Source organism: Dromiciops gliroides, chromosome 3 (genome assembly GCF_019393635.1).
Source record: "Dromiciops gliroides isolate mDroGli1 chromosome 3, mDroGli1.pri, whole genome shotgun sequence".
Lineage (NCBI taxonomy): Eukaryota > Metazoa > Chordata > Mammalia > Microbiotheria > Microbiotheriidae > Dromiciops > Dromiciops gliroides.
The window spans coordinates 344,513,682-344,537,800 of record NC_057863.1 but is presented as its reverse complement, the minus strand read 5'-3'; the positions used below and the strand labels follow the sequence as shown (position 1 = coordinate 344,537,800).

At 36.9% G+C, this 24,119-nt stretch overlaps 1 protein-coding gene across 2 annotated transcripts in view; it reads right to left on the bottom strand.

The window, feature by feature from the left end:
• The window catches only part of PPP2R3A (protein phosphatase 2 regulatory subunit B''alpha), a 201,869-nt gene that overhangs the window by 19,981 nt on the left and 157,769 nt on the right, over window positions 1-24,119 (bottom strand). For both annotated transcript variants that reach the window (XM_043999189.1, XM_043999190.1), the window contains 6 exons: window positions 15,951-16,107; window positions 12,447-12,495; window positions 9,056-9,145; window positions 7,232-7,407; window positions 6,540-6,658; window positions 2,927-3,033 (listed from right to left, as the gene is read on the bottom strand). In XM_043999189.1, the coding sequence (XP_043855124.1) occupies window positions 2,927-3,033; window positions 6,540-6,658; window positions 7,232-7,407; window positions 9,056-9,145; window positions 12,447-12,495; window positions 15,951-16,107 (698 nt within the window). The remainder of the gene's footprint in view (window positions 1-2,926; window positions 3,034-6,539; window positions 6,659-7,231; window positions 7,408-9,055; window positions 9,146-12,446; window positions 12,496-15,950; window positions 16,108-24,119) is intronic.

The following is a 24,119-nucleotide window of genomic DNA, read 5'->3' as shown; positions in this document are numbered from 1 at the left end:
TCTCAAAGACATCATCATCATTCCAGTGTCTCAAGTTTGTAGCCTTAGGAATTTTCCTAGACTTCTTGCACTCTCCCATCCCATAGCCAATCTGTTTCTAAATCTTGCTGTTTCTACCTCTACAACATATCGTGCTGTTCACTTGTACATCTACCACCTTAATGTAGGCCCTTACCACCTCTTACCTACATGATTGCAACAACCTCCCAACTAGTCAGGCTCCAGCCTTCCCTCTACCCTGCTGCCAAAGTAACTGTCCTTAGATGCAGCTGGGCCAACTCCAGTTCCTTTTGCATCTAGGACAAAGCATAAGCTTTTCTGTTTAGCTTTTAAAACCTATCTTTCCAGCCTCATTGGCTATTATTTCCCCTCTGTAATCTGACCGAACTGGATTTCTTTCTGTTCCTCATACACCACACTCCATCTCCCATTTATCCCCCACTGATTGGAATGTACTCTCTTCTCATCTCTACTTCAGAGTAATTTTCTTCATAGAATTTAAGAAGTAGCTCAAATGCCATCTTCTGCATGAAGCCTTTTCTGGTTCTTCCATTTATTTGTGCTCTCCCTCCCAAACTACCTTGTATTTAACTACTTTGTATATATTTTCATTTTTGACTTTAGACTATATATTTTATATCTATTTGTTGTATATATTTGCACTTTTTACTTTATGTTTAGGTTATTATATTTTTATATTCATTTGTCATATTTAACTACTTTGCACTCATTTGCATTTTGAATTTTATATTTAGTTTACGTATTTTTATACCCATTTGTTTTTTCCCCCATTTGAATGTGAGTTTCAGTGTGAGTAGGGAGTGCTTCATTCTTTGTATTTGTATCTTTAGCACAGTAGCTGGCACATAGGAAGAAGGTGATCAAATACTTGTTGACTAAGGCAAAATTTACTGGCAACGACTGAACTGAGAAATGAAGGTAGTGAAGCATTCTAAGAGGTGGTGGAGGTCAGGAGGAAGTGCATTTCTGACCTGGGGGACAGCCTGGGCAAAGATGAACTAGTTAGTTTGGGGGAAAGCATGTATATCAGTTTTTTTGGAATGGAAAATGAATGAGAAATAAGTCTGGAAAGAGAGAAGGGAGGCAGATTGTAATAATCTTTAAAAGCATTCATATTTTAGCCTACAGATAATAAGGAGCCATTGGGAACCTCTTGAACAAGGGTTTAAAATGGTCAGACTTGTGTTTTAATAATAAAAAATTTGTCAGCTATGTGGAGGATGGAATGGGAAAGGGAGAGACTAGAAAATGGGAAACTACATAGGCTTTTACAAAAATAGAGGTGAAAGATGAATTAGGGTGGTGACTGAGTGGAGAGAAGAGGACAGATTATGTTGTGGAGACAGATGCGCTGACTGTCAACTGAATGGCTATGCAGCATGAAGAAGAGCAAAGAACTAGATATCATAGAGGTTGACAACCAGAAGGATGGGTGATAGTGCCCTTAACAGAAATAAGGAAATCTGGAGGAGGTAGGTTTAGGGGATAAGATAATGAGTTGAATTTGAAGTATTTAGGAAACATCCTGTTTTCTAGCAGGAATTTGGTGATCTGGGCTGAGATGTCTGGAAAATTATTAGGGGTATACACACATATACATGTGCATACATATATACACGTATATTGTTCTTCAGTCCTTTCAGCTGTGTCCAATTCTTTGTGACCCAATTTGGGGTTTTCTTGACAAAGATACTAGAGTGTTTTGCCATTTCCTCTTCAACCTATTTTACGGATGAGGAAGCTGAAGCAAACACAGGGTTAAGTGACTTGCTCAGCATTACCCAGCTAGGAAGTTTCTTAGGTTAGATTTGAACTCAGATCTTTCTGACTCCAGGCTATGTGCTCTGTCCACTGCACCACTTAGCTGCTATGCATACACACAGAATTCTATATTCTACAAATGATTATATACATATACACACACATATACCTATATATATGAAGAGAAAGTATATAATTTGTATGGAGATGAACCCGTGAGAACAAACAATCACCAAGAAAGAGAATATAGAAAAAAACGGCCCAGGAGAGAGTCAAAGGGAAGGGGCATCCAAGAGGAGGTAATGGAAGAGCTACTGTGGGTAATGCAATAGAGAATTAATCAGGAAAGAATAAAAGGATTACTATGTAGCACTGAGGTCCCAGTTCAGATAAGATAAAACAAATTATGTAGTGAATTGAGTGCCTGGAGAGTTTAAGTACTACAGTAAGTCAAGGCCATAGGCATTTCTTAAGGGCTTACTATGTGCCAGGAACTTTGCTAAATGCTGGAGATACAAAAAGGGCAACAAAACAACCCCTGCATTCAGAGTTCATAGTATAAGTGGGGAGACAACATGCATATGACTTTACCAAGAAGACAGAGATGTGGTAGAAGGGAGATAACGTTAGGGAGAAGACCTAGGAAATGACCTAAACCCACAGGGAATTTGTTAATGGTACAATGGAGATTTCCAGAGTATTTATGTTGTTCTGACACAATCATAAAACCTAATTAGCGCAGAGAAGGATGAATGTTTTTTGTTGCTCTATGAATCTAAGTTCATAATATTTGTACCAACATTTTTTAGTATGGACAGAGGATTGGTATGAGCTTCAGGGGTAGGGAAGGGTGGGAAGGGATTCTTAATGTTAGTATTGGGGGTAACCTCGGATTCTGGTTGGGTTTCTAAAAGGTAATGCAGGGCCCACTACTTCAGACAAGTCCAGCCATGCTGCACAGAGGAGGTACTTAATAAATGCTTCTTGACTTCATTTCACTACCTACGTTCTTGCCATCCAGAGAGCCTCCCCAAACACTCTGTATGCCCTGCATCTCTACAAGGCCACAGCTAATTGGTGTTGTCATGATGTCACAGGAGAAATAGCTGAAAAAATTCTGAAATGTAGAGAGATTCCCACCTACCCTTCTTGTAATTGCTCATTAGCAGATTCCTCTGCAACAAGAATTTCATATTCCTCAGCAGCATATCTGTCCCAATCAGAAGGTTCGGGGTTATCATTCTCAACATCCTGATTAAAAAGAAAAGAGAAAAAAGAAACAAAATAAGTTTTAGACGAAGTATACGTGACAAAAAATAAAATACATATTGGAATACAATGTGTTTTAGAATTAAAAATTATCCATCGAAATAAGTTTAACTTCAACATGTGTATGTTAGACATGTTCTTCTTACATCAGAAAAAATACTTATCAGTTCCACCTTCTGATTGGTTGCCCTTTTGTTCCTCAGCTAAGAGAAAGCAAATCTTGAAGACACTGAATTACACAAATAAAGAGACTGGAAAAAGAATAAAATACTTCTCACCAAACCATGACAGTAGAAGTGTGTGGTGTTTCTCACCAACTGCAACATTTCCTTATAAGTAATTTCTCAAAATCACTGGAAGTTATTCAACAGTTTTTGTAAGGCTCTTGGGTTATGAGTGTATTGGAAAACTAAATGCCCAAATGTTGGCAATGCAGTGGTGAAGTAAAGCCTTTAATGAGGATGACAATTGTTAGACTGGCAATAATCTTCCTTGAAGTTCACCAAATAAACCTGAAAAATGTTAATTTTAAAGGTTGTCTGCATCCTTACAGCTATGTAGGTCAAAGAATAGACAAAGAGAGTTATTTTTCATGACTCCAGGCTCCTTCCTGAAACAAAGCTCATCTTTTTAAAACATCTGTATAATTCTAGTATTTTGTATGGCTAAAAAGTGATAGAAAACCAAGGTTTCTAAAGGATTAATGGTGAAGGTCACTCAAAGAATAATGGAAAGGTACATGACAGATGAGAGTAGGTTTCAAAATATTGACAATGAAGAACTGTGAAGAAGAAGCTTTGTAGAGATAAGATCAGAAGTGTATGAATGGAAATGGAGTTGGTCATATTGAAGAGCTAGGGATATAACCCATTAACAGCCTGTGAACTATATAGATCCATTCAAAGTCAAGAGATTTAGAAGAAGGTTCCCAGTGTATGGATTTGATAACCTGTGGAAAATTTATGGGAGAATGTGTGTAAGAATCTCAAAGGATGAGAAAGTTTGGATAGACCGTAATTCAGATCTTTGGAGGGAGCACCATATATCAATGAGATCATGGATCCATCAAAGTACTGAATTACAAGTACAAGAATTATATTGACTAAATGAAAGTTTTTAATCACCTTTAATCCAGTTTTGGCTAGAGTCACACAAAGTATAGGTTGTTCAATGATATCAGATCTACCAAAATTAAGATGGAGAATTGTGGGTGGGGTAGAAGTCTAGTTAGGTAGGTCTAGAAGTGTCAAGGAATAGTGATTGATTTAATGGAGTAAATTTAATACTGAAGGGCTTTTAATTCACTTGGATAAAGATTTATAGCATGCTTATCAAATCTGAAGATTTCACAAAACTGGGAGATGAGGATATTGATTACATTGGATGACAGAATTGGGAACCAAAAAGATCTCAACAGATTGGAACAATTAGTTAAATCTAGTAAGATTATATTTAATAAATGTAAAATCCTACATCTGAGGTTTGGACCTCCCACCCGCAAACTACTGTACAGGTAAAGAATGGTTGAGATTTGGCTAGATGATAGTTCATGTAAAAAGGGCTTATGGGGTTTTAGTAATGGTGATAACCAAAAAAACCTAATGTGATTTTAGGCTACATTAACAAATGTCAAGCATGATTCTTAAAAAAGCAAATGTACATGTACGTGAAAATTCATAGGGTCTAACAAACCCCTTGTTCTTTTCTGTATTCTGAAATATATGTTGATTGTTAAATTCACAATAGAAAAAGGAAAAAATTCTCCAGGTTATTTTAATCTGCATTTATCTTATTAGTGATTTGGTGCATTCTTTCACATAGTTGTTAATAGATTACAATTCTTTTAAGAACTGTCTGTTCATATAACAGGTTGTTTTAATAAGTTGGGTTGGTAATGCTTTGATTTATATTATGTTGTCTTATCTTTAGTCTTTTTGTTAATTTAATATTTTCTTTGACAACTTAGAGTCTTCATAGAATTCCTCAAGTTCTTCTTCCTTGGCAATAAATATTCACACATTATATTGATAAGCAGTTTGATTTAGTTTCTTTATAATTATTATGAGTACTATAAGGTGATGAGCAAGTTTTTCATCAAGTGATCATTTTGTTCCATTTTAAGTACAGAACAAAACCAACTCTAAACTTTTTTATTTAAAATTTTGATGAGAATCTCTAAGCTACCTTTCCATGTGGTTCCAACATTTTTATGTCTTTTAGCTTCATTTATAACTGGGATATGTATTAAACATGTGGTTCTCTTCCTCCAGGAGTGTGTAAATTTGTTGATTGTTGGAAAAAGATTGCATGTTTACATGGAGTCTAAAAACTTATTCTTCGCACCCTCTTTCCCCTTTTCTGTTACCTTGACATTGTAGAAAGAGGTAGTTAAAAAAGGACTGAATGTTTTACATTTGGAATTTCATGGATTGCTGTGGCCACAAAACCAAAAACATCCTCTTTGGTGGCCAACTTTCTAATGATGAGCTTCTCTGTCTTGAATCCATAGCTTTTCCTGGGACAGTAGACATATTCTGTCCCATTCACACTCAAACCTTTTCTAGTGTGCTAGAAATTGCCAAAGAATTCATTCTACCAGTATTCCCTCTAAGAACCCATGGTTACCTCCATGCCACAATGATGTCCTAATGTGGTACTTGAACATGCTGAGTTATTTTCACAAACTGACTTAATTTTTTCATAATTCTTTTTAATTATGGAGGATGCTCATTACCTGGACATAAAAATGAATCTCCAGATTAATATCTATATGTAGCTATTTTTAGCATTCACAAAAGTGTTACATATATATATATATATATGTCAGAATTCAGTGACACTTAGGGTAGTGATTTGGTTTTTTAGATATATGGTGTAATGGAAAGAATACCGAATAAGTATCTAATTTTGTGCCTTTGTCAGTTACCAGTTGTGTGATCACAGACAAGTTATTTCCCCTAGCTTCAATTTCTGTATGATGAGTTGTTGCCTAGATGGACAAAATATTATGAAGGACACTTTTCCCAAACCTTTTTTTGAAGCAGCTTCATCTTAGGGTTAACTTAAACATATGTGGGCTTGTAGTCATGAGAGATATTTTACTTGGACCTTCTGCCTCCATCTATTTGACCAAATGCTTCATGTATGCTTTCAATCTATATGTTGATTTGCTGCTTCTTTTAAGAAGCAGCTTCTCAGGATAATTTTGAAACTAATGTGTTGAATTTATTATATGTATATTTTAAACATTCAAATTGTATGTAAGAAAATTTCAGTTTTACACATAGTCCTCTTCTCCTGCTCTTGTGGGTATGTAGTCAAGTTCAGAATAAGAAAAATAAAAATTATTTTAAAAAAGAATATAGGTTTTTTGAGGGCAAAGTTAAATTATATAATGGGACTTCTAGGTACTTTCCAGCTCTAAATATATGGTCCTAGGATCTTATAGCATTTATTGCTGGGTGTAATAATATTAAATTAATTGATACCTTTTGCACTGCAAAGGGATCTCTCTGTTCATGGTCCAGGTATTTCTCCAGATTAAAGAAAGTGTCATAAAAAATATGAGCCATTCTGCACCTCTTCAGGTCTCTGAGAGTTATTTTGCCTGCATAAAAAGCAAAGTCTGTAATTTCACCAAAAGCTCAAGTGAAAAAAATTTTATCCTTTTTAAACACAATATGTACATGTTTTAATATCATAAAAACCATTTTTTCCCTACAGAAGATTTGTTTTAAATGATTTAGTTAATACTTACATTGTATTAGAAATGCTAACTTTGGTAAAGAACACACGAAAGACCTCTGCTCTCAATAAAACTTATACTTTAAGGAAGAATTTGGTGAGTTTAGCGTTGTTTTGGTTTATGCCACTCAACACATGCATTCTGTAAAGTTTGGTGTGGTAGAAAGAATGATAGGTTCAAAATCACAAAACATGAATTTGGATCTTTATACCCTTGTGTAAACCTAAACCTGTGATTTAGCTTTTCTGAGCCCCAGTTTCCTTATCTTCAAAGCAATGATACTAATATTTATATATCTGCCTCTTAGTGATATTGTAAAGCTTAAATGCAACAATGTATGTAAAGCACTGGGAAACTCTAAAAGATCATACAACATCAAGTATTAATAATAGTCATAACCATAGATGGGCAGGGTGTACAATAAATCAGTATTACCGTCAAGTTCTGGCTTCACCAGGTCAAGCATCTGGCAGAGCAAGTCATGGAATGGCAATGGTTCAATGCCCATTGCTTCCATTCTTTCACACTGTTCTTCATAGAAATATTCAAGTTCATACATGGAGAGCACACCATCCCCATCCAAATCCATGCAGCGGAACCAATATTCAATGCTAGTAAATAAAGAAACATTACTTTTTTGTAATATGAAGTATACGACTTTATAGCATCAGTATCTGAAGTATTCAGTATCCTTTATTCATTTATTTATGTTTCTGCACTATTCAATTCTTTAACCACACTATTTTGTCTTGTGATACGAGCAAATTGTCCTATATTAAAAATAAAGGCTTCCAACATATAGTATTAGATTTTAAAATAGCCATCTTTGCTTATTATCAATGTATATAGTTAAAAAAATTATAATACAGGGACTGGGAATCTTTAAATAAGGGACAATGTTCCATAGGAAAAACAATTATTTCAGAGTCATATAAGTGAAAAGCAACTTAATTTAGCTTTTTAAAAAAGAGTAAATTAAAAGACAACATTACAAAGTATATTATTCAGTTTTATGTAATTGTCAATTTAAAAGGTTTTAAATTTCTACTACAAATTTGGAAGCATAAATGTTTTAAAGCCTTCCCCTCATTTCTAGTTGAGAATAATAGGTATAAGAGTAACTAATATACATGTTTTTGTAGAGGAAAAGGTCTACTTTCATGGAATAATGACATCTTCTGGCCTTTAGAGGATATCATTCCTAAAGATGTTTAAAATTATGTTTTGTTTTTACATAATACAGGCAAAAATAGTATCTACATACATTGTAAAAGAAAAAAAATCTGCATTGTACATTTTTTTTTTTCGTGCGGGGGGCACAGGGCAATGAGGATTAAGTGACTTGCCCAGCGTCACACAGCTAGTACACGTCAAGTGTCTGAGGCTGGATTTGAACTCAGGTCCTCCTGAATCCAGGGCCGGTGCTCTATCCACTGCACCACCTAACTGCCCCTGCATTATACATTACTCTGTTTCCAGCCCAGCCACTTTCTTGTCATTTGCACTATCTCTGGGCCACTAGACTTTGCCATTTGCCCTGCCTGATGCTGTGCCTTCCTGGGAGACTCAACCATCTCACGCTGGGGCCCAGGTGGTTCTCACTGGTGAATTCCTCACGTGGCCTCCTCTATCTATCTAGCCCCAGCTGTGATTCACAGTCCCCTTGGACCATTATCTTGGGCTATCTACATTCCCAGTCTCTGCATCCACTAGACTACTAAATTTTGCCATCTCTCCTAACACAACCCTCCCCACCCCTTTCCAGATCTGGAACTGTAATCAAAACAGTATTGACATTGCTAATGCAAAGACTATGCCAATTAGGTCCCCTACCACCATCCTCTGACACCCCAAACCAAACCATCCCTCTATCGCCACATTCTCTTAAATGTTTTGCTTCCTCTTATAAGTTCCTTGAAGGTAAGAACTGTCTCACTTGGTACTTGTATCCTTAGCGGAGTGCTTAGCATAAAGTAATTAATTTACAAATGCTTTTTCATTCTTTCATACCCAATTGCTTGTATAAGTGAATGGCTCTCTGCAGAATTATTTTTAAACTCCTTTGATTAGTTTCTTACTGGAATGGGTAATCAAATACTATAAAATTATGTCCTATCTAGGTTGCCATATATTGTTTTATTGTTTCTTTTAAGTAACTTCAAAATACAGTGCTTCAGCATGCTTCAACTCTAAAACTGTTAAGTACAGTAAAGTAGCATAGAAGTAAGAAGCACAGAAAGGTAAACTTAGAAATCATACCTTGTCAGATTTCTTTTATCCTCTTCAGAGATCAGAAACCATACAAAATCTGCATAGCTCATTCTTCCTTCTTTTTGTACAACATTCCCCCTAAAAATGATATGTAAGCAAAATTTTCAAGGCAATATCTTAGATAAATTCAGTGGCATGACATTCAGAAATCACAGTAACATTTTTCTATGAAAGGTTTGTAATTTTATTTCAGGAACACTTAAAATCAGCAAAATGGATATTTAAGTTAGTGTTCTAATGAATGGCTTAATCTATTTACTAAGACTGAGAAATTAAAACTCATAGGCTTCTGCAAATGTTAAATTCTAAAAAAAAAATGAGTCTTTATTTTAGAGTCAAATGGTATACAGAATGGACCACTATTTCCTTCCTTCCTTCCTTCCTTCCTTCCTTCCTTCCTTCCTTCCTTCCTTCCTTCCTTCCTTCCTTCCTTCCTTCCTTCTCTTTTTTCTTTCTTCTGCATTTTCTTTGGAGTGAAATAAAGGCTGCTTTACTCAATATGCACTTGGTACTTTGAATGCTAGTATCAAGGTACTCTGTTAGCCACATCTGGGGAAATGCAGTCAGAATTAAGCTGTACATTATATTTAGAAATTTCCCTATAGTAACAAGTGGAGGCAGCAAGCCAAAGAAAGAAAATGACCTTGAGGTGAGTCCCTAGAACTGGAGCTGGTCTATATGAGTGGGGGCCTTGGGCCATAGGTTACAAGGATATTTAATAAAGCTGTCTATATTAGAATGGGCTACCTCAAATAATTTGGTTCTCTCTTACCAGAGATTTCAAGTAGGGGCTGAATGGCCACTTGTCATCCATGTTGTAGAAGGAATTCTTGTTCAAGTAAGTATAGGTGGGGTAAATGAAAATAGCTTTTAACTCAGATTCTGTGAATACATTTTTGTTTTGTTTTGTTTTTTTGCAGGGCAATTGGGGTTAAGTGACTTGCCCAAGGTCACACAGCTAGTAAGTGTCAAGTGTCTGAGGCCGGATTTGAACTCAGGAACTCCTGAGTCCAGGGCCGGTGCTTTATCCACTGCACCACCTAGCCACCCTGTGTGAATACATTTTTAAAAAACTGAATTTGAGTAATGGGGTTGGGTCAGTACTGATCTCTTCATACTTTCTTACCTAGTGTTCCTTGTTAACAAAGATTATTTATGGAAAAGACTCAAGTGAATTGGCTTAGAAAGAGGCTGACCATAACTACAGCTCTTTAAATATTCCAAAGGGAAGATTAGGCCACTGTAGTTAACCAGACTCTCATGTCTTTCTGAAGTTGTGAAGAGTAATGGTTCTAGAGTTTCAAAAATGGAGAAGTTTAGGAGGAGATTGACAAGCAAGCCACAAAGATAACTAAGAATAGAAAATAAGGAGTAACAATGTTTGTTATGGCCCCTTTCAGAAGAGCTACTTTTCTTCCTGTTTATTGTTTTGTTTTTTTGGTAGGGCAGTGGGGGTTAAGAGACTTGCCCAGGGTCACACAGCTAGTAAGTGTCAAGTATCTGAGGCTGGATTTGAACTCAGGTCCTCCTGAATCCAGGGCCGGTACTTTATCCACTGTGTCACCTAGCTGCCCCCCTTTTCTTTCTGTTTAAAGCAGAACTCTGCTGGATACTCTCTCTTCCCTGGATTTTCATGGCAATGCTCTTTGTTCTCCTCACTCCTATCTGTTTACTCTTTGGCCTTCTTTGCTGGATTATCATTCATATCATAAATCTTTACTGTGCACCCTTTCCTTTTTGTTCTCTAAACTAACAGGGACCTCATCAGTTTACGTGTGTTTAATTCTCATCTTTATGCTAAAGATGACCAAGTCTACATATTCAGACCTAGTTTCTATCAACCAACAAGTATATATTAAGCACTGCTAGGCACTGGGGATATAAGTAAAAATAAACAATTTCTACTCATGATGAGTTTACATTCTAATGGGAGAGACAATGTTTGTAAAAATACATACAGCCCAGAGTGGAGGCTTCTTGAAGGCATGGACTATTTCATCATAGTCTTTGTGTTCCCAGTTCCCAGTATAAGGCCTGGTTTATAGTAGGTGCTTAATAAATGCTTGTTTTTTGACTGAAAAAAAATTCCCCCCAAATATAAAGTTAATAAATAGAAATATATACAAAATGGTTAAGTACAAGGTAGTTTGTGAGGGAGCTATGTGGCACAGTGGATGGAGTGCCAGGTATCTGGCCTTAGACACTTCCTAGCTCTGTGACCCTGGGCAAGTCACTTCACCCTCTTTGTCTCAGTTTCCTCTTTTGTAAATGAGCTGGAGAAAGAAATGGCAAACCACTTCAGTATCTTTTCCAAGATGACACCAAATGGGGTCATGAAGAATCTGATATGATAGAAAGCGACCCTCTATTAGTTATAAACTCTTCTGTTTAGCATTTAAAGCCATAACTTGGTCCCAACCTACTTTTCTAGTTCTATTCCATGTCACCTAACATTATGTGTAAAGTTAAACTGATCTTTTTAGTTCTTTACACATGGCATACCATCTCCCCCCTGTGTGCCTTTGCAATAGCAGCCTCCCAGTCAGAGAGTATTTCCTTGTCACCTCTGCCTCTTAAAAATCCAGCTTCCTTAAAAGCTAAGCTCACCTACTATATGAAGCCTTTTCTGATTCTTCCAGATGCAAGTATGTTCCCCCCAACAATTGTTCTTGTTTTTGTTTTGCATATAGTTTCTACATTGTGTTACCTGTACATGTTGTTTCCTCCTACATTATTGTCTTATAAAATGTAAGCTTGAGAACAGGAACTACTTCACTTTGTGTTCTCAGGCCCTAGTATGGTGTTTAGCACAGAATAGGCACTTAATAAATACCTGTCAATTGTTGGCTGATTGAACCCTGGGTAGAACTAAAGCATATATTAGAGGATACCTGTTTTCATTAGGTTTTTATGATAAATGTTTTTGGACATGAATTGAGGCATGGTTATCATGTAATGAACCTGTTATAATGTGGTCCTTGCTCCATTATTAGCAGTTAACTATTTAAGTGATGCTTTTTCTTTGATGAATTAAAAAATTCTTTTATTTCACATGTAACAGATAAAATAAGTCAGGTAGGGAAGGAAATATAGAGAGCAAACAGACTCAAAACTAAGAATAATGAAAATTCCCCATAAAACTTAAAAAAATTGAATGCTTACCATGTTTAAAGAAACCAAAAGAAATGCAACCCATTATCCTCTCTTGGAAAATACTGTTAAGAAAAGAAGTGGGATACCTTTCCTCATAACATGGCACTGTGGCTATTAAATGGCTCCTACAGTTCTGACTACTGCCACTTTATTTAGCCCCAAAGTTATGGTTCAGTCAACAAGAATTTGTAAAGTGCTTAATGAAATCCCTGAGGCATTTTTTTACCTTGTCACTGCTCCAGAAAATATTCTTTCAATAATCCTATTTGATGATGCTGAAAATGAATGAAGAATAGAATTAGAAACATTCTTTATAATCCACAATTTTTATAAATCTATTTTCGTTTTGATACAGAATCGTAAATTGTGAAAACACTGTAGATAGACTGTAGCACTTCTGTGTTCCTAGTAAAAGCTTCCAGTTAAACCCTGACAATCATTCTTTTTTTTTTTTGACTTTTTTTTTTTTTTTGCGGGACTATGGGGGTTAAGTGACTTGCCCAGGTTCACACAGCTAGTACATGTCAAGTGTCTGAGGCCGGATTTGAACTCAGGTACTCCTGAATTCAGGGCCGGTGCTTTATCCACTGCGCCACCTAGCTGCCCCGACAATCATTTTTAATGAGAACATGAGTAGAGTTATAAGCCCATTCTCTCCTATGACTCCGATTCAACTCCTAATCGAAGATCTTCATTTAAAGATCAAAACATCATCATGGAAAACTGGAAAGACTGAAGAAGGTAGGGATGTGTATATTGTGATTGCAGTAATACTGGGATATATACCAATATTTATGTTAAGGAATACACAAAGGAACTTGTCAAACAGCTAATTATTAACTCTGTCACCTAGTAATAATGAACCCATTGGTAAAAAGAATAGTTTTTTCCCATTCTTTAGTATGTAAAATTTGATGAAATATTTTTCACTAAAGTTCTTTCTTGAAATATCAATAGTCATGAATGAGCCAAAAAAAGGCAGTTCATATTATAGTTATGCAGGATTTTTACCCTACCTATTTCCAAAAGGACTTGATATGACATTAAAACAATGCAAGTTAAGGCATTTAAAGACAAAACAGAAGGCCATCTAAAGAAAGAAGAAATAGATGTGTTCAGGTTTCATAACTGAGCACATTGGCACTATATGGACAATAAGTTTAGTTCTAGGTCTTTTGATTCCTAAGGGAAATATACTTGTGATTTAATTTTTGTTCTTTAATAAGAGAAAGCATACAAGTCAGAAACATTATTTTTCGTTTGTTTTTTTTTTTTTTTTGGTGGGGCAATGGGGGTTAAGTGACTTGCCCAGGGTCACACAGCTAGTAAGTGTCAAGTGTCTGAGGTCGGATTTGAACTCAGGCCCTTCTGAATCCAGGGCTGGTGCTTTATCCACTGCACCACCTAGCTGCCCTGAAACATTATTTTTCTAGGAGTTAAATGGGCAGGAATGTAATAGTATGGGTCCTTGGACAGACATTGAAAAGCATATGGAATATAATAAAAATGATAATTCTACCTAAACAAATCTACTTATTTAATGCCACTCTAATTAAACTACCAAAATTATTTTATTGAGCTAGAAAAAAGAATAACAAAATTTATTTGTAAGAACAAAAGATAAAGAATATAAAAGGAATTAATGAATAAAAATGTAAAGGAAGGCAGTTTAGCAGTATCAGATCTTAAACTATATTACAAGGCAGTAATTATCAAAACTATCTGGTACTGGATAAGAAATAGAAAGGTGGCTCAGTAGAATAGAGTAGACATACAAGAAAGTAGTAAATTATTATACTATTATAGTAACCTTTTTCAATTTTCTTTTCTTTTCATTTCCAGATTTCTCCCCTCCCTATTCCCTCTCCCATCCATTGAGAAGGCAAGAAATATAAAACCCATTACAAATATGAAGACATGCAGAACTAATTTCTGCTTTAACCATGTTCTAGAAAAATAAAACAAAGCAACAACAACACCATAATAATAACCAAAACCCAACAATAATGACAAAAAGACAGAGAAAAAATAAGCTTAAATCTTCATTCTGAGTGTATCAGTTTTCTATCTGTAGGTGGGATAGAATTTTTCATCATGAGTCCTTTGGAATTGTGATGGATTACTGTATTAATCAGAGTTACTAAGTCTTTCACAGTTGCTTATCTTTACAATATTGCTGTTTCTGTGTAAATTGTTATAAACAATTTTCAAAAGAAGAAATGTAAACTAGCAACAAGCATGAAAAAATGCTGTAAATCACTAATAAGATGAACACAAATTAAAATAACTGAAGTTTTACTAAAACACATCAAATTGGCAAAGATAATAAAAGACATAAACAGTCCATGTCAGAGTAACTGCAGGAAGATAAATACTCTAGGGTACTGTTAGCAGAACTGTAAACTGGTCACATCATTCTGGAAAACAGTTTGGAATCACACTGAAAAGGGGACTAAAATGTTACACTTGGATTCATCTCTGTTGGCCATATACAATAAGGAGAACAAAGAAAAGGGGGGAAATTGCCATATTTACCACAGTGTTCCTAGAGAAGAAGGAATAAAAACCCTTGGCAACAAAGTAGGCGCTACCAATGATGGAACAGCTCAAAAAACTGTGGAATATGTAAGGACCTATTACTGTGGCATGGGAAACAATGCGGACAATAGGAAACAACTGAGGAATTGAGAGAACCTTGGGGAGACACATATGAACGAATACAGATCAAAGAAAACAAAACCAAGAGGATAATAAGCACAATGATAGGGAGTTAAAAACCCCACTAACAGAAGATATCAGAACTCTGTTCAATGTAATGATCACTCTTAACTCTAGAGGCCTTAAGAGGGAGCATCTCTCTTCTTGGTAGAGATGTGGTAGACTATAGGTATGGAGTGAAGCACATGTTGTCAGACATGGCCAGAGTTTTGGAATGTTTTGCTTAATTATACCTTTCTGTAACAATAGAAGTTTCTATTGAGGGTTGGGAAGATATTATGAAGCAACAATGATATCTTTCCCCCCCCCCCCCAGGGCAATGGGGGTTAAGTGACTTGCCCAGGGTCATACAACAATGATATCTTAAAAAGCATCAATAAAACATTTTTAAGAACACTAAAAGAAACTAGAATTTAGAATAACACAATGACTAGGTCCAGAGTAGACTGCATGCAGTTGGAGAATGCTGTTAGATATGTTTGATGGGTAGGTTTGTTGCTTAAATGTTTCCCTATTATAAATTAGGGTTTCAGGCAGCTAGGTGGCGCAGTGAATAGAACACTGTCCCTGAAGTCAGGAGGACCTCAGTTCAAATGTGACTTGAGATACTTGACACTAGCTGTGTGACCCTGGGCAAGTCACTTAACCCCAATTGCCTCACCCCAAAATAAGCAAACGAATGAATAAACAGATAAATAAACAAACAGCTAAACAGATAAATACATAAATAAGGGTTCCAGGGGAAAAGCATTATTGGAAAGTGACATTGATGAAAACCCCCCACTAAAATCAGCACATTAAAAATAAACTATGAACAAAATAATCTCACCTCTTTAATATTTTCTATTCTAAAATAGCCAATTCATTAGATTTTTTTCCATAAAAAAAATGGATATTCTAAACAATGGAATGTGTGGTCTTCATCTTCAGAACCAAAAATCCTGTGCTTATTTTGGCAGCACAGGTACTAAAATGTAAGATAAGATAAGATAAGATGAGCAAAACAACTTACCCTGGTCATTATATCTCGATAGATCGGTTTGGTTGATGTAGAGGTCATGATCACTGTCCAGTTCCCAGAATTTACAGTAAATGACATAGAAGTGTTCATAGGAGAAATAATCTGTGATTTGGTTTATGTCTTCTTCTTCTTCCAAAAGGGCTAATGTCTGAAATTATATAAATAGGCGAAATTTATTGTAAAATCATGAAATAGAAGCTTTAGTTAATATAGGGAAAGCCTGAAAACTTTATGTTAATTTTTATTATAGTGACTTTATAATAACTCCCATTCATGTAGTGATTTAATGTTTGCAAAGGGCTGTACATACATTCTCATGTTATTGTGAGTAGGTGCTATTATAATTTGATATCATATTATTACCTTTATGAAGAGGATTGAGAAAATGGCTAACTCAACACATTTTGCACCAGTTGTGTCTAAGCATCTACAATGTGTCAAGGATTTTTTTTAGGTTCAGGGGCTACAAAAGTGAAAAAGGACCCAGATCTTGTTTTTAACAAATTGTAATCTAAAAGAGGCTCATGCTCAGTATCCATGACAGATCCTTTCATTGTGATCCCACTTTTCAGAACCTGCAGGAGTGTTTATATGTCAAATGGAGTCATGTGAGAAGGAAGGGAACACTATGCCAAACATGCATAGTGCAAAGTCCAACTTTGCATCACCAGTATAGACAAGAGAGTAGACAATGAAGAGATATTTCGAGTAGAAGAATGACAGAATAAGAAAAATTCAGGCCAAAGTATGATGCACAGATGGGAGAAGGGACAACCATGCTCACTGGTTTACCCTTTCTTTTCAGTCATGTCCTACTCTTCATGACCCCATTTAGGATCTTCTTTGCAAAGATTCTAGAGTGGTTTGACATTTTCTTCTTCAGCTCATTTTTACAGACGAGGAAACCGAGTCAAACAGGGTTAAGTGACTTGTCCAGGGTCACATAGCTAGGAAGTAAGTGTCTGAGGCCAGATTTGAATTCAGGAAGATGAGTCTTCCTGACTCCAGGCCCAGGCGCTCTATCCACTGTGCTACCTAGCTGGCCTTGCCTTGCCCCATCTCCAGGTATGGACAGGTATAGTACTCACCAAAATGAGCAGTCACCTCAGATAGATGATAAATATTTTCAGAGCAAGCAGACAAGACGGTTGGTTAGACCTGGACAGTGTAGACTGGGATGACATTTGTTTTGTGATTGGGACCCTAAAGCTTTTTCTTTGGGAACTTTTCCCATTCCTACTTGCCACTCCTTCAACTTACTTCTGCACTGCTGCTGCCCCTCCTTAGAAAAGTTAGTGCACTCCCTAAACCTGAGAAATACCTATTTCAAGTGCAGGAGCTCATGGGCTTGATTCCAGTGCTCAATCAAGACTTACTTTGATGCTTCCTGGAGAATCTATGTAGGGTGATAGTACATATGGACAAGAACTGCATGACTCTGAAGGTTGAGATGACAATGGCTCCATAAGGGGTATGTACGTGTGTGTGGACTTCCATTTGTTAACTGGGAAAGGTGTCTAAGTTTTTTTAGAGAGAAGACCTGTTTCAGTGATGTTTGGTTTGGTATGACTCTTGGGAATTTTAATGGATTATAAGCAATAGAACTGAACCACATGTTATAGCACCTACCAAAGCTCATGTGACCTTGGGCTACATTAAGAAGGGCACAGCTTCTAGGAATAGGGAACTGTATTCTGCCTTGATCAGTTGTTATTTGTGGTATTGTGTTTAATTCTGGAAATCATGATTTAAGAAGGACGACGATAAACTGGAGTGTCCACAGGAGGACAAACAGGGTGATGAAGGGCCTTGATTCTATGTCAAATGAGGACTGGTTGAAGGAACAGGGTATGATTAGCCTGAAGAAGAGGTGATTTGAGGCACATGATAGCTGTCTTCAAGTATCTGAAAGGTTATGTATAAGGATTAGATTGGTTTTGTTTGGGCCTAGAGGGCAAGACGAGGAGTAATTGGTGATGGTTGCAAGGAGGCAAATTTAGATTTGATATGAGAAACTTCTTAACAATCAGAGCTATCAAAAAATAGAATAGGCTACTTCAAGAGGTGGTAGGTTCCCCTTGGTTATGCCAATCTAATAAAATGGATCAGGGAAGATGGCTGTCTGAATGGAGACAGGAAGCCCAGGTACTACAATATCTACCCCAGCAGAAACTTAAAAATAACACCTGATTGAATAATGATCAATAAATTCAATGAGAAAATAAAGTAAGTAACTTCATGCTGGAACTGCAAACAAAAAAATCCATCAGAAACCCAATGGCAATGGGAAAGAAGCTTGTCAGAAAAGTCAGTGTCATCCCAGACAAATCAGACAGCAGTTTCCAAAAGCAACCCAGTGAAAGCCTGGAGACACCTATAGACTTTAAGGCTCTGTGTCTGGATGGCATAAAGGGAAGGCTCCTAAGAGAAAACCTCAGGGGGAGTCAGAAACCCATAGCTTGGACCCTGGAAGCCATCAGAAGCAGCAACAACTGGTACTGCACTTCAGTGCTGGGATCAGGACACTTCTGGCCCTGGGGCTCCAAGGTCCCTAGAACTCTGTGTGGCATTACCATAGAAGGCCATGAAAATGAAGTACTCTGAAGTTCAGAGATACGAGGGAGCCTAACCCTGGGAGTTCCTCAGCAGAGCAACTCAGGTTACCACCCATGTCAAGACCAAGCAGAGTTAACCCTCCCTCTCAAGACTACCACAGAGTGGAGTCTTGTCCCGGCACAAAGCTTCAATTTAAGAACTAAGCTTGGGAGAAATGAGTAAAGTGAAAAAGACATTGGCAACTACCAAGAATTATTGTAAATCCAGAGATACCTAAAAGTTCAACCTAGAAGGAGAGAATAACTCCACAACAATTAGAAACAGAGACTCCAGTGTAAAAAATGGATTTTCCACAAGGACTATATAAGTACCTAGAAGAAATTATGAAAGAGAAAAAAATGAAATCAAAGTCTGGAGGAAAGAATTACAAGAAAAATAATTTAGGATAGAATGTGGTAACCCATTCCTGACTCTGAAAATCAGAATAAATCAAACAAATCATTGACTACTTGAGATAACAAGAAATATTAAAACATTCTAAAGATTGAAAAATAGGCATCTTTTACAAGGAGATATTATAAAAGAATATTTACAAAGAGATATAGCAAGAACAAATGTTGAAACATTTTTCCCAACACCTTGGGGGGCATAATCCTCCCTATACCACCTCAGCTTTGGAGTGAGGCAATTAAGCTAAAACTTAACTTAGTTTTTATGTTTAGATGCAGATGACTACATTTCATTTTCTAGTAATCAGTTATCTGTTTTATTTTTTTTATTACTTCTCTTGTTTAAGAATACATCTGCCCATAGCTGTGGTAGGTATATGTATATTATTTTGCTATCCCATTTAGAAGATAAGTCTTTTATCTTTAGTTTCTCTAGCAATTTGTTCAGTTCTATATTTTCCCTCTTGTTTATCTTTCTGTTAGATTTATCCAAACCTGAGAGAGATATATTGAAGCTTCTGGTCACTGTTGTGTTTCTGGCTGTCTTCTTAACTCTGATAATGTTTCCTTTATGAACATGGAGGCATTTATATCTGTTTGTTTCAGTGCCCTCATCTGTAAAATGGGAATAATAATAGCACCTAAATCCTAGGGTTGTTATGAATATCAAATACGATAAAAATTGTAAAGCAGTGCCAGGCATATAGTAAGCACTATATAAATGTTAAGTAGTTACTACCACTACTACTACTACTACTACTACTACTACTACTACTACTACTACTACTACTACTACTACTACTACTACTACTACTACTACTACTTCTTCTTCTTCTTCTTCTTCTTGTATTAGTTTGTTGTCTGCAGTTTATTTCATCATAACATTTCCTTGTTTATCCCTTTTTAAATTTTTTGAATGTTTGATTTTGCTTTGTCAGATAGCATGATTGCAACTCCTGCTTTTTTTGGATTAACTTGATACAAAGTAAATATTTTTCCATTCCCCTCAGTTTTGTGTTATTTTTTTTTTTTTGGCTGTGTTTCTTGTAAACAACAGATTGTAAGGTTTGGTTTTCTTATTCAATCTGTCACTCCTTTTTGTTTTCTTAGATTGTTTAATCAATTCATGTTTAAAGTTACGAGAGTTAGGTTTATATTTTCCTCCATCCATCTCTAATGTTATTTTTTTAAAAAATTATGACTCCCCCTTTCCCAAACCTCTTTTGCTATAAATGAAGCACCACTTCCCTTCAATTAATGTTTTTTAAGGTAGTCCTCTTCCCAATGGATTTCCCCCTCTTCCCCTTACTTCCAGTCTTCTCTTATTTATTACCTCTTTTGGGGGTTTTGCTTATTAGTTTCTTTTTCCCTCTTGCTTTTCTTTGGCTATATAATCTTCCCCGACTTTTTCCCTTGCAGTCAAATAGATTCTCCTTTCCTCTCCTCCCCTTCAATGAGTCCTGTTCACTATTTACATACGTGTGTGTCTATTTGTGTGCCCTTTGCCCAAAATGATTAACCCCCTTCTCTTCATTATCCATTATCTCTTCCTAGCTACTCTCTACCCATATTCTCTGATTCATGACCCCTATAATTATTTGATCCCTCTCTTTTCTCTGTATTCCTCATGCAATCAAGTTCCTAAGGTATCCATTTTGGTTCTCCCCTCTAGGTAATTTCTGCTACTGCCTTACAGAGCTTGCCCCATGGTTTCCTTTTTTTCCTTGTACCTCTCAGAACAATGCCAGTTATTGTAGGTGCCAGAGAAGACAATGGCCCATGGTAGGCCTCTTTATTACTGGCTTCTCTGCTGCCACTCTGTTGCTATTGCTGTCCTTGGCTTCTGCATTTATGTATTCCTCATACATTTTTGCTATCTGAGGTATTTGAGAAGTGAACAATCTTCAGGCCTGGTTTTCTTTCTAAAATGTTTCAAATGCCTCTTTATTACTGAACATTCATCTTTTTTCATGTATGTTTAAGATTAGATTTGCAAGGTAGGTCACCCTGGGCTGTATTCTGAGCTCCAATACTCTTCAGAACACATTAGCTCATCTCTTCTATGTTTTTTGGTGAGTGCAGAATAGTCTTGTGTCATTTGAATTTCTATTCTTTTATATGTGAAGGTCTTTTTCCTGATTGCATGCAGTACTTGTTTCTGAAATCAGTTGCTAAATTTACACTATGTGTTTTGGAGTTTGTAGCTTTGGGTTTTTTTCTGGAAGGGATCTAGGAATTCTTTTAATTGGTATTTCATTTTCTATGTTTAGAAGTTCTGTGCAGTTCTCTCTTATTCCTTCCGTTATTACAAAGTGTAAATTTTTTGGTCCTGTTGTATTCTTAAGTAATTATTTTCTTCAATCAGTTTTTGCACCTCCTTTTCCATTTGGTCAATTGTATTTTTTAAGGAATTGTTTTCTTCAGTAATTTTTTTTTTGTCCTTTTCCCAAACTATTGACTCTTGCAAAACTCATTTCTTTTTCCAATTTTTCTTCTACCTCTCTGATTTATAAAATCCTTTTTTGAGCACTTTCAAGAAGGCTTTTTGGTCTTGAGACCAATACATCTTCCCCTTTGATGCTTCACATGTAGGCATTTTGACATTACTGTCCTCTTGAGTTTGTGTTTTGGTCTTCTCTGTCACCATAGTAGCTTTCTATGGTGAGGGTTCTTTTCTGTTTCTTACTCATATTTTGGCCTATTTTGTGCCTTTTAAAGTTGAGCTCTGCTCCTGGGGAACAGGGGTCACAGTTCTAACCTTCTTTTTCTGGGGACCAGAGGCCTGATCACTGGCTTTCTGCCCTGAGGTCTCAGCAGATTGGGGCTTGTTCACTGCACTGGGGTGGCCCAGCCTAGTTGTACCTGCTGTGTAGCTGATACTCTAGCTGGCAGATTTGCCTTCTACATTGGGGCTGGGGGCTTCACAACTGGCAAGCTGTGCCACTAGCCTGCTGAGCCAGCACTGAGGGCCCTTTACTGCTGATCTATATTGTGGCTAAAAGCCTCCCACTGGCTTGCCCAGACACCCTCTGTGCTGTGCTCCCCTTTTACCCAAGTGAGACATACCCTTCCTGAAGTCCCTTTAAGTTAGCTTAAGCCAAAAGATTGTTTCACTCCATCTTTTTGTAGGTTCTGTAGCACCATAATTTGTTTAGAGGCTTGATTTAATGTTGTTTCTGAGGGAAATTGGGGAGAGCTCAGGCAACTTCCTGGCTTCTCTCTGCCATCTTGGCTTCAACCTCTCTATCCTGTTGTATTCTTTTAGGAGACCTATGGTCCTTAGGCTATTTCTATGCATCCTGTCTTCAAGAACAGTATGTTTTGCTTCCTTAGAAAGGATGTCTTTTAATGTTATTGATTCTCTTCTTTTGGGTTGTCCTTCAATTCTGTGCATTGGAATTTCCAATCTATTGTTCTCTCTTTTGATTTTTTTGTTGAGACTTGTCATCTCAGATTTCAGTTTTTCTATTTTGCCCATTATTTTTTGCTGTGAAGGTCATAAATTTGGCTCTCCTAATTCTCATTTCTATTTTGATCCACTCAGGAACAGTATATTGTGGTTGTATGCTCTCCTCTCATTCCAGAGTCCTCAATCTCATCAAATGCTGGATAATTTTCCTTTGTTTTGCAATATTTATTCATGGATGCCTGAATTAGTTTATTAGACAAGAAGGTCATATTTCTTTTGGCTGTTAATCATTTCTCTATTCTACTGATTTATCTGGTTATGTTCAAGGCCTTTGAATTTTCTTCTTTCTGAAATCTTTAGTAATTTTAGTCTTTTTCCTCCCTTAATTTTACCTTATTCACTTTCTGACTGTTCCCTTCTGATGGTGGTTTACTTAGGGGCTTGGTCTCAAAGCATTTCAGCTTCTCCTTTTGGGCAATTCACAGTTCACCAAACTAGTTCTTTATCCCAAGTATAGCCAGACATGCCCTCAGTTGGATGCTGTGCTCTTTCTCTCAGGCTCTGTGGAATGCTACACATTCTCTGCCCTACCCCACCTCTTGTGTATCCTCTCCTGGAGCCCTGTCCTGCTCCCTGAATTCCTTAGTTCTCTTCCAGCATTGGCAGTTCAGAGAGCTGCCATACTGGTGCCACAGGGTTGTCCTTCCTTGCATGGGCAGTTTATAACTTTTCTGTGTTGGTGCTATGGGGTTGTCTGCCCTGGCACTGGCAGTCTAAGAACTTTGGAGCACTGGTGCTATAGGGCTGCAGTCTCCAGCAGGTTTTTGTTCCTGCTGCAGCTCTGCTGGCCATCTCTCATGGTCCAGGCAAACTTCTGCATCATAGAGCTGGGGTCTCCACAGCAAGGGAAAGAATGAAGTGGGTCTGGGGTGTTGAAGTGAGTTTGTTGTAAGCCTGTGTCAGGTTTTTGGGTCTGCTATATAGCCTTGCTGCTGGTAGTATGGGAGGTGGGAGAGGTTGCTAAGAGAGCTCAGCATGAATGAGCATAAGGTTTTTTTTTATCTTCTTTTGAGCCATGGAAACAGCTGAAGTTGCTTTATCTTTGATGGATAATTTCCATTTTAGAGAGATTTGAGATGTTATGGAGATCAAAGGAAATGTCCAGTCTTCCATATTTGTTGCCCACATTACACAGAAGTCTCAGCTCTTCTTCTTCTCCTTTTTTTTTTTTTTTTTTTGGTGAGGCAGTTGGGGTTAAGCGACTTGCCCAGGGTCACACAGCTAGTAAATGTCACGTGTCTGAGGCCGGATTTGAACTCGGGTCTTCCTGAATCCAGGGCCGGTGCTCTATTCACTGCGCCATCTAGCTGCCCCTCTTTTACTCTGTTTACAAGGTCACATTTTAAGTCTAAGTCATGTACCCATTTGGAGTTTATCTTGGTATATGATGAAATTTGTTTATATCTACTTTTTTCCAGACTACTTTCCAGTTTTCCCAATAGTTTTTGTCAAATAATAGTAACAGCTAGCATTTATATAGTGTTTTAACATTTGCAAAGTCTTTTACATGTGTTTTCTCATATAATCTTTACAACAACTCTGGGAAGTAAATTATTATCTTCATTTTACAGATGAGGAAACCAAGGCTGAAAGAGGTTAAGTGACTTGCCCAGAGTCTCATACATAGTAGGTGTTGAGGCAGGATTCAAACTCAGGTTTTCCTGACTCTAGTAATTGTAGAATTCT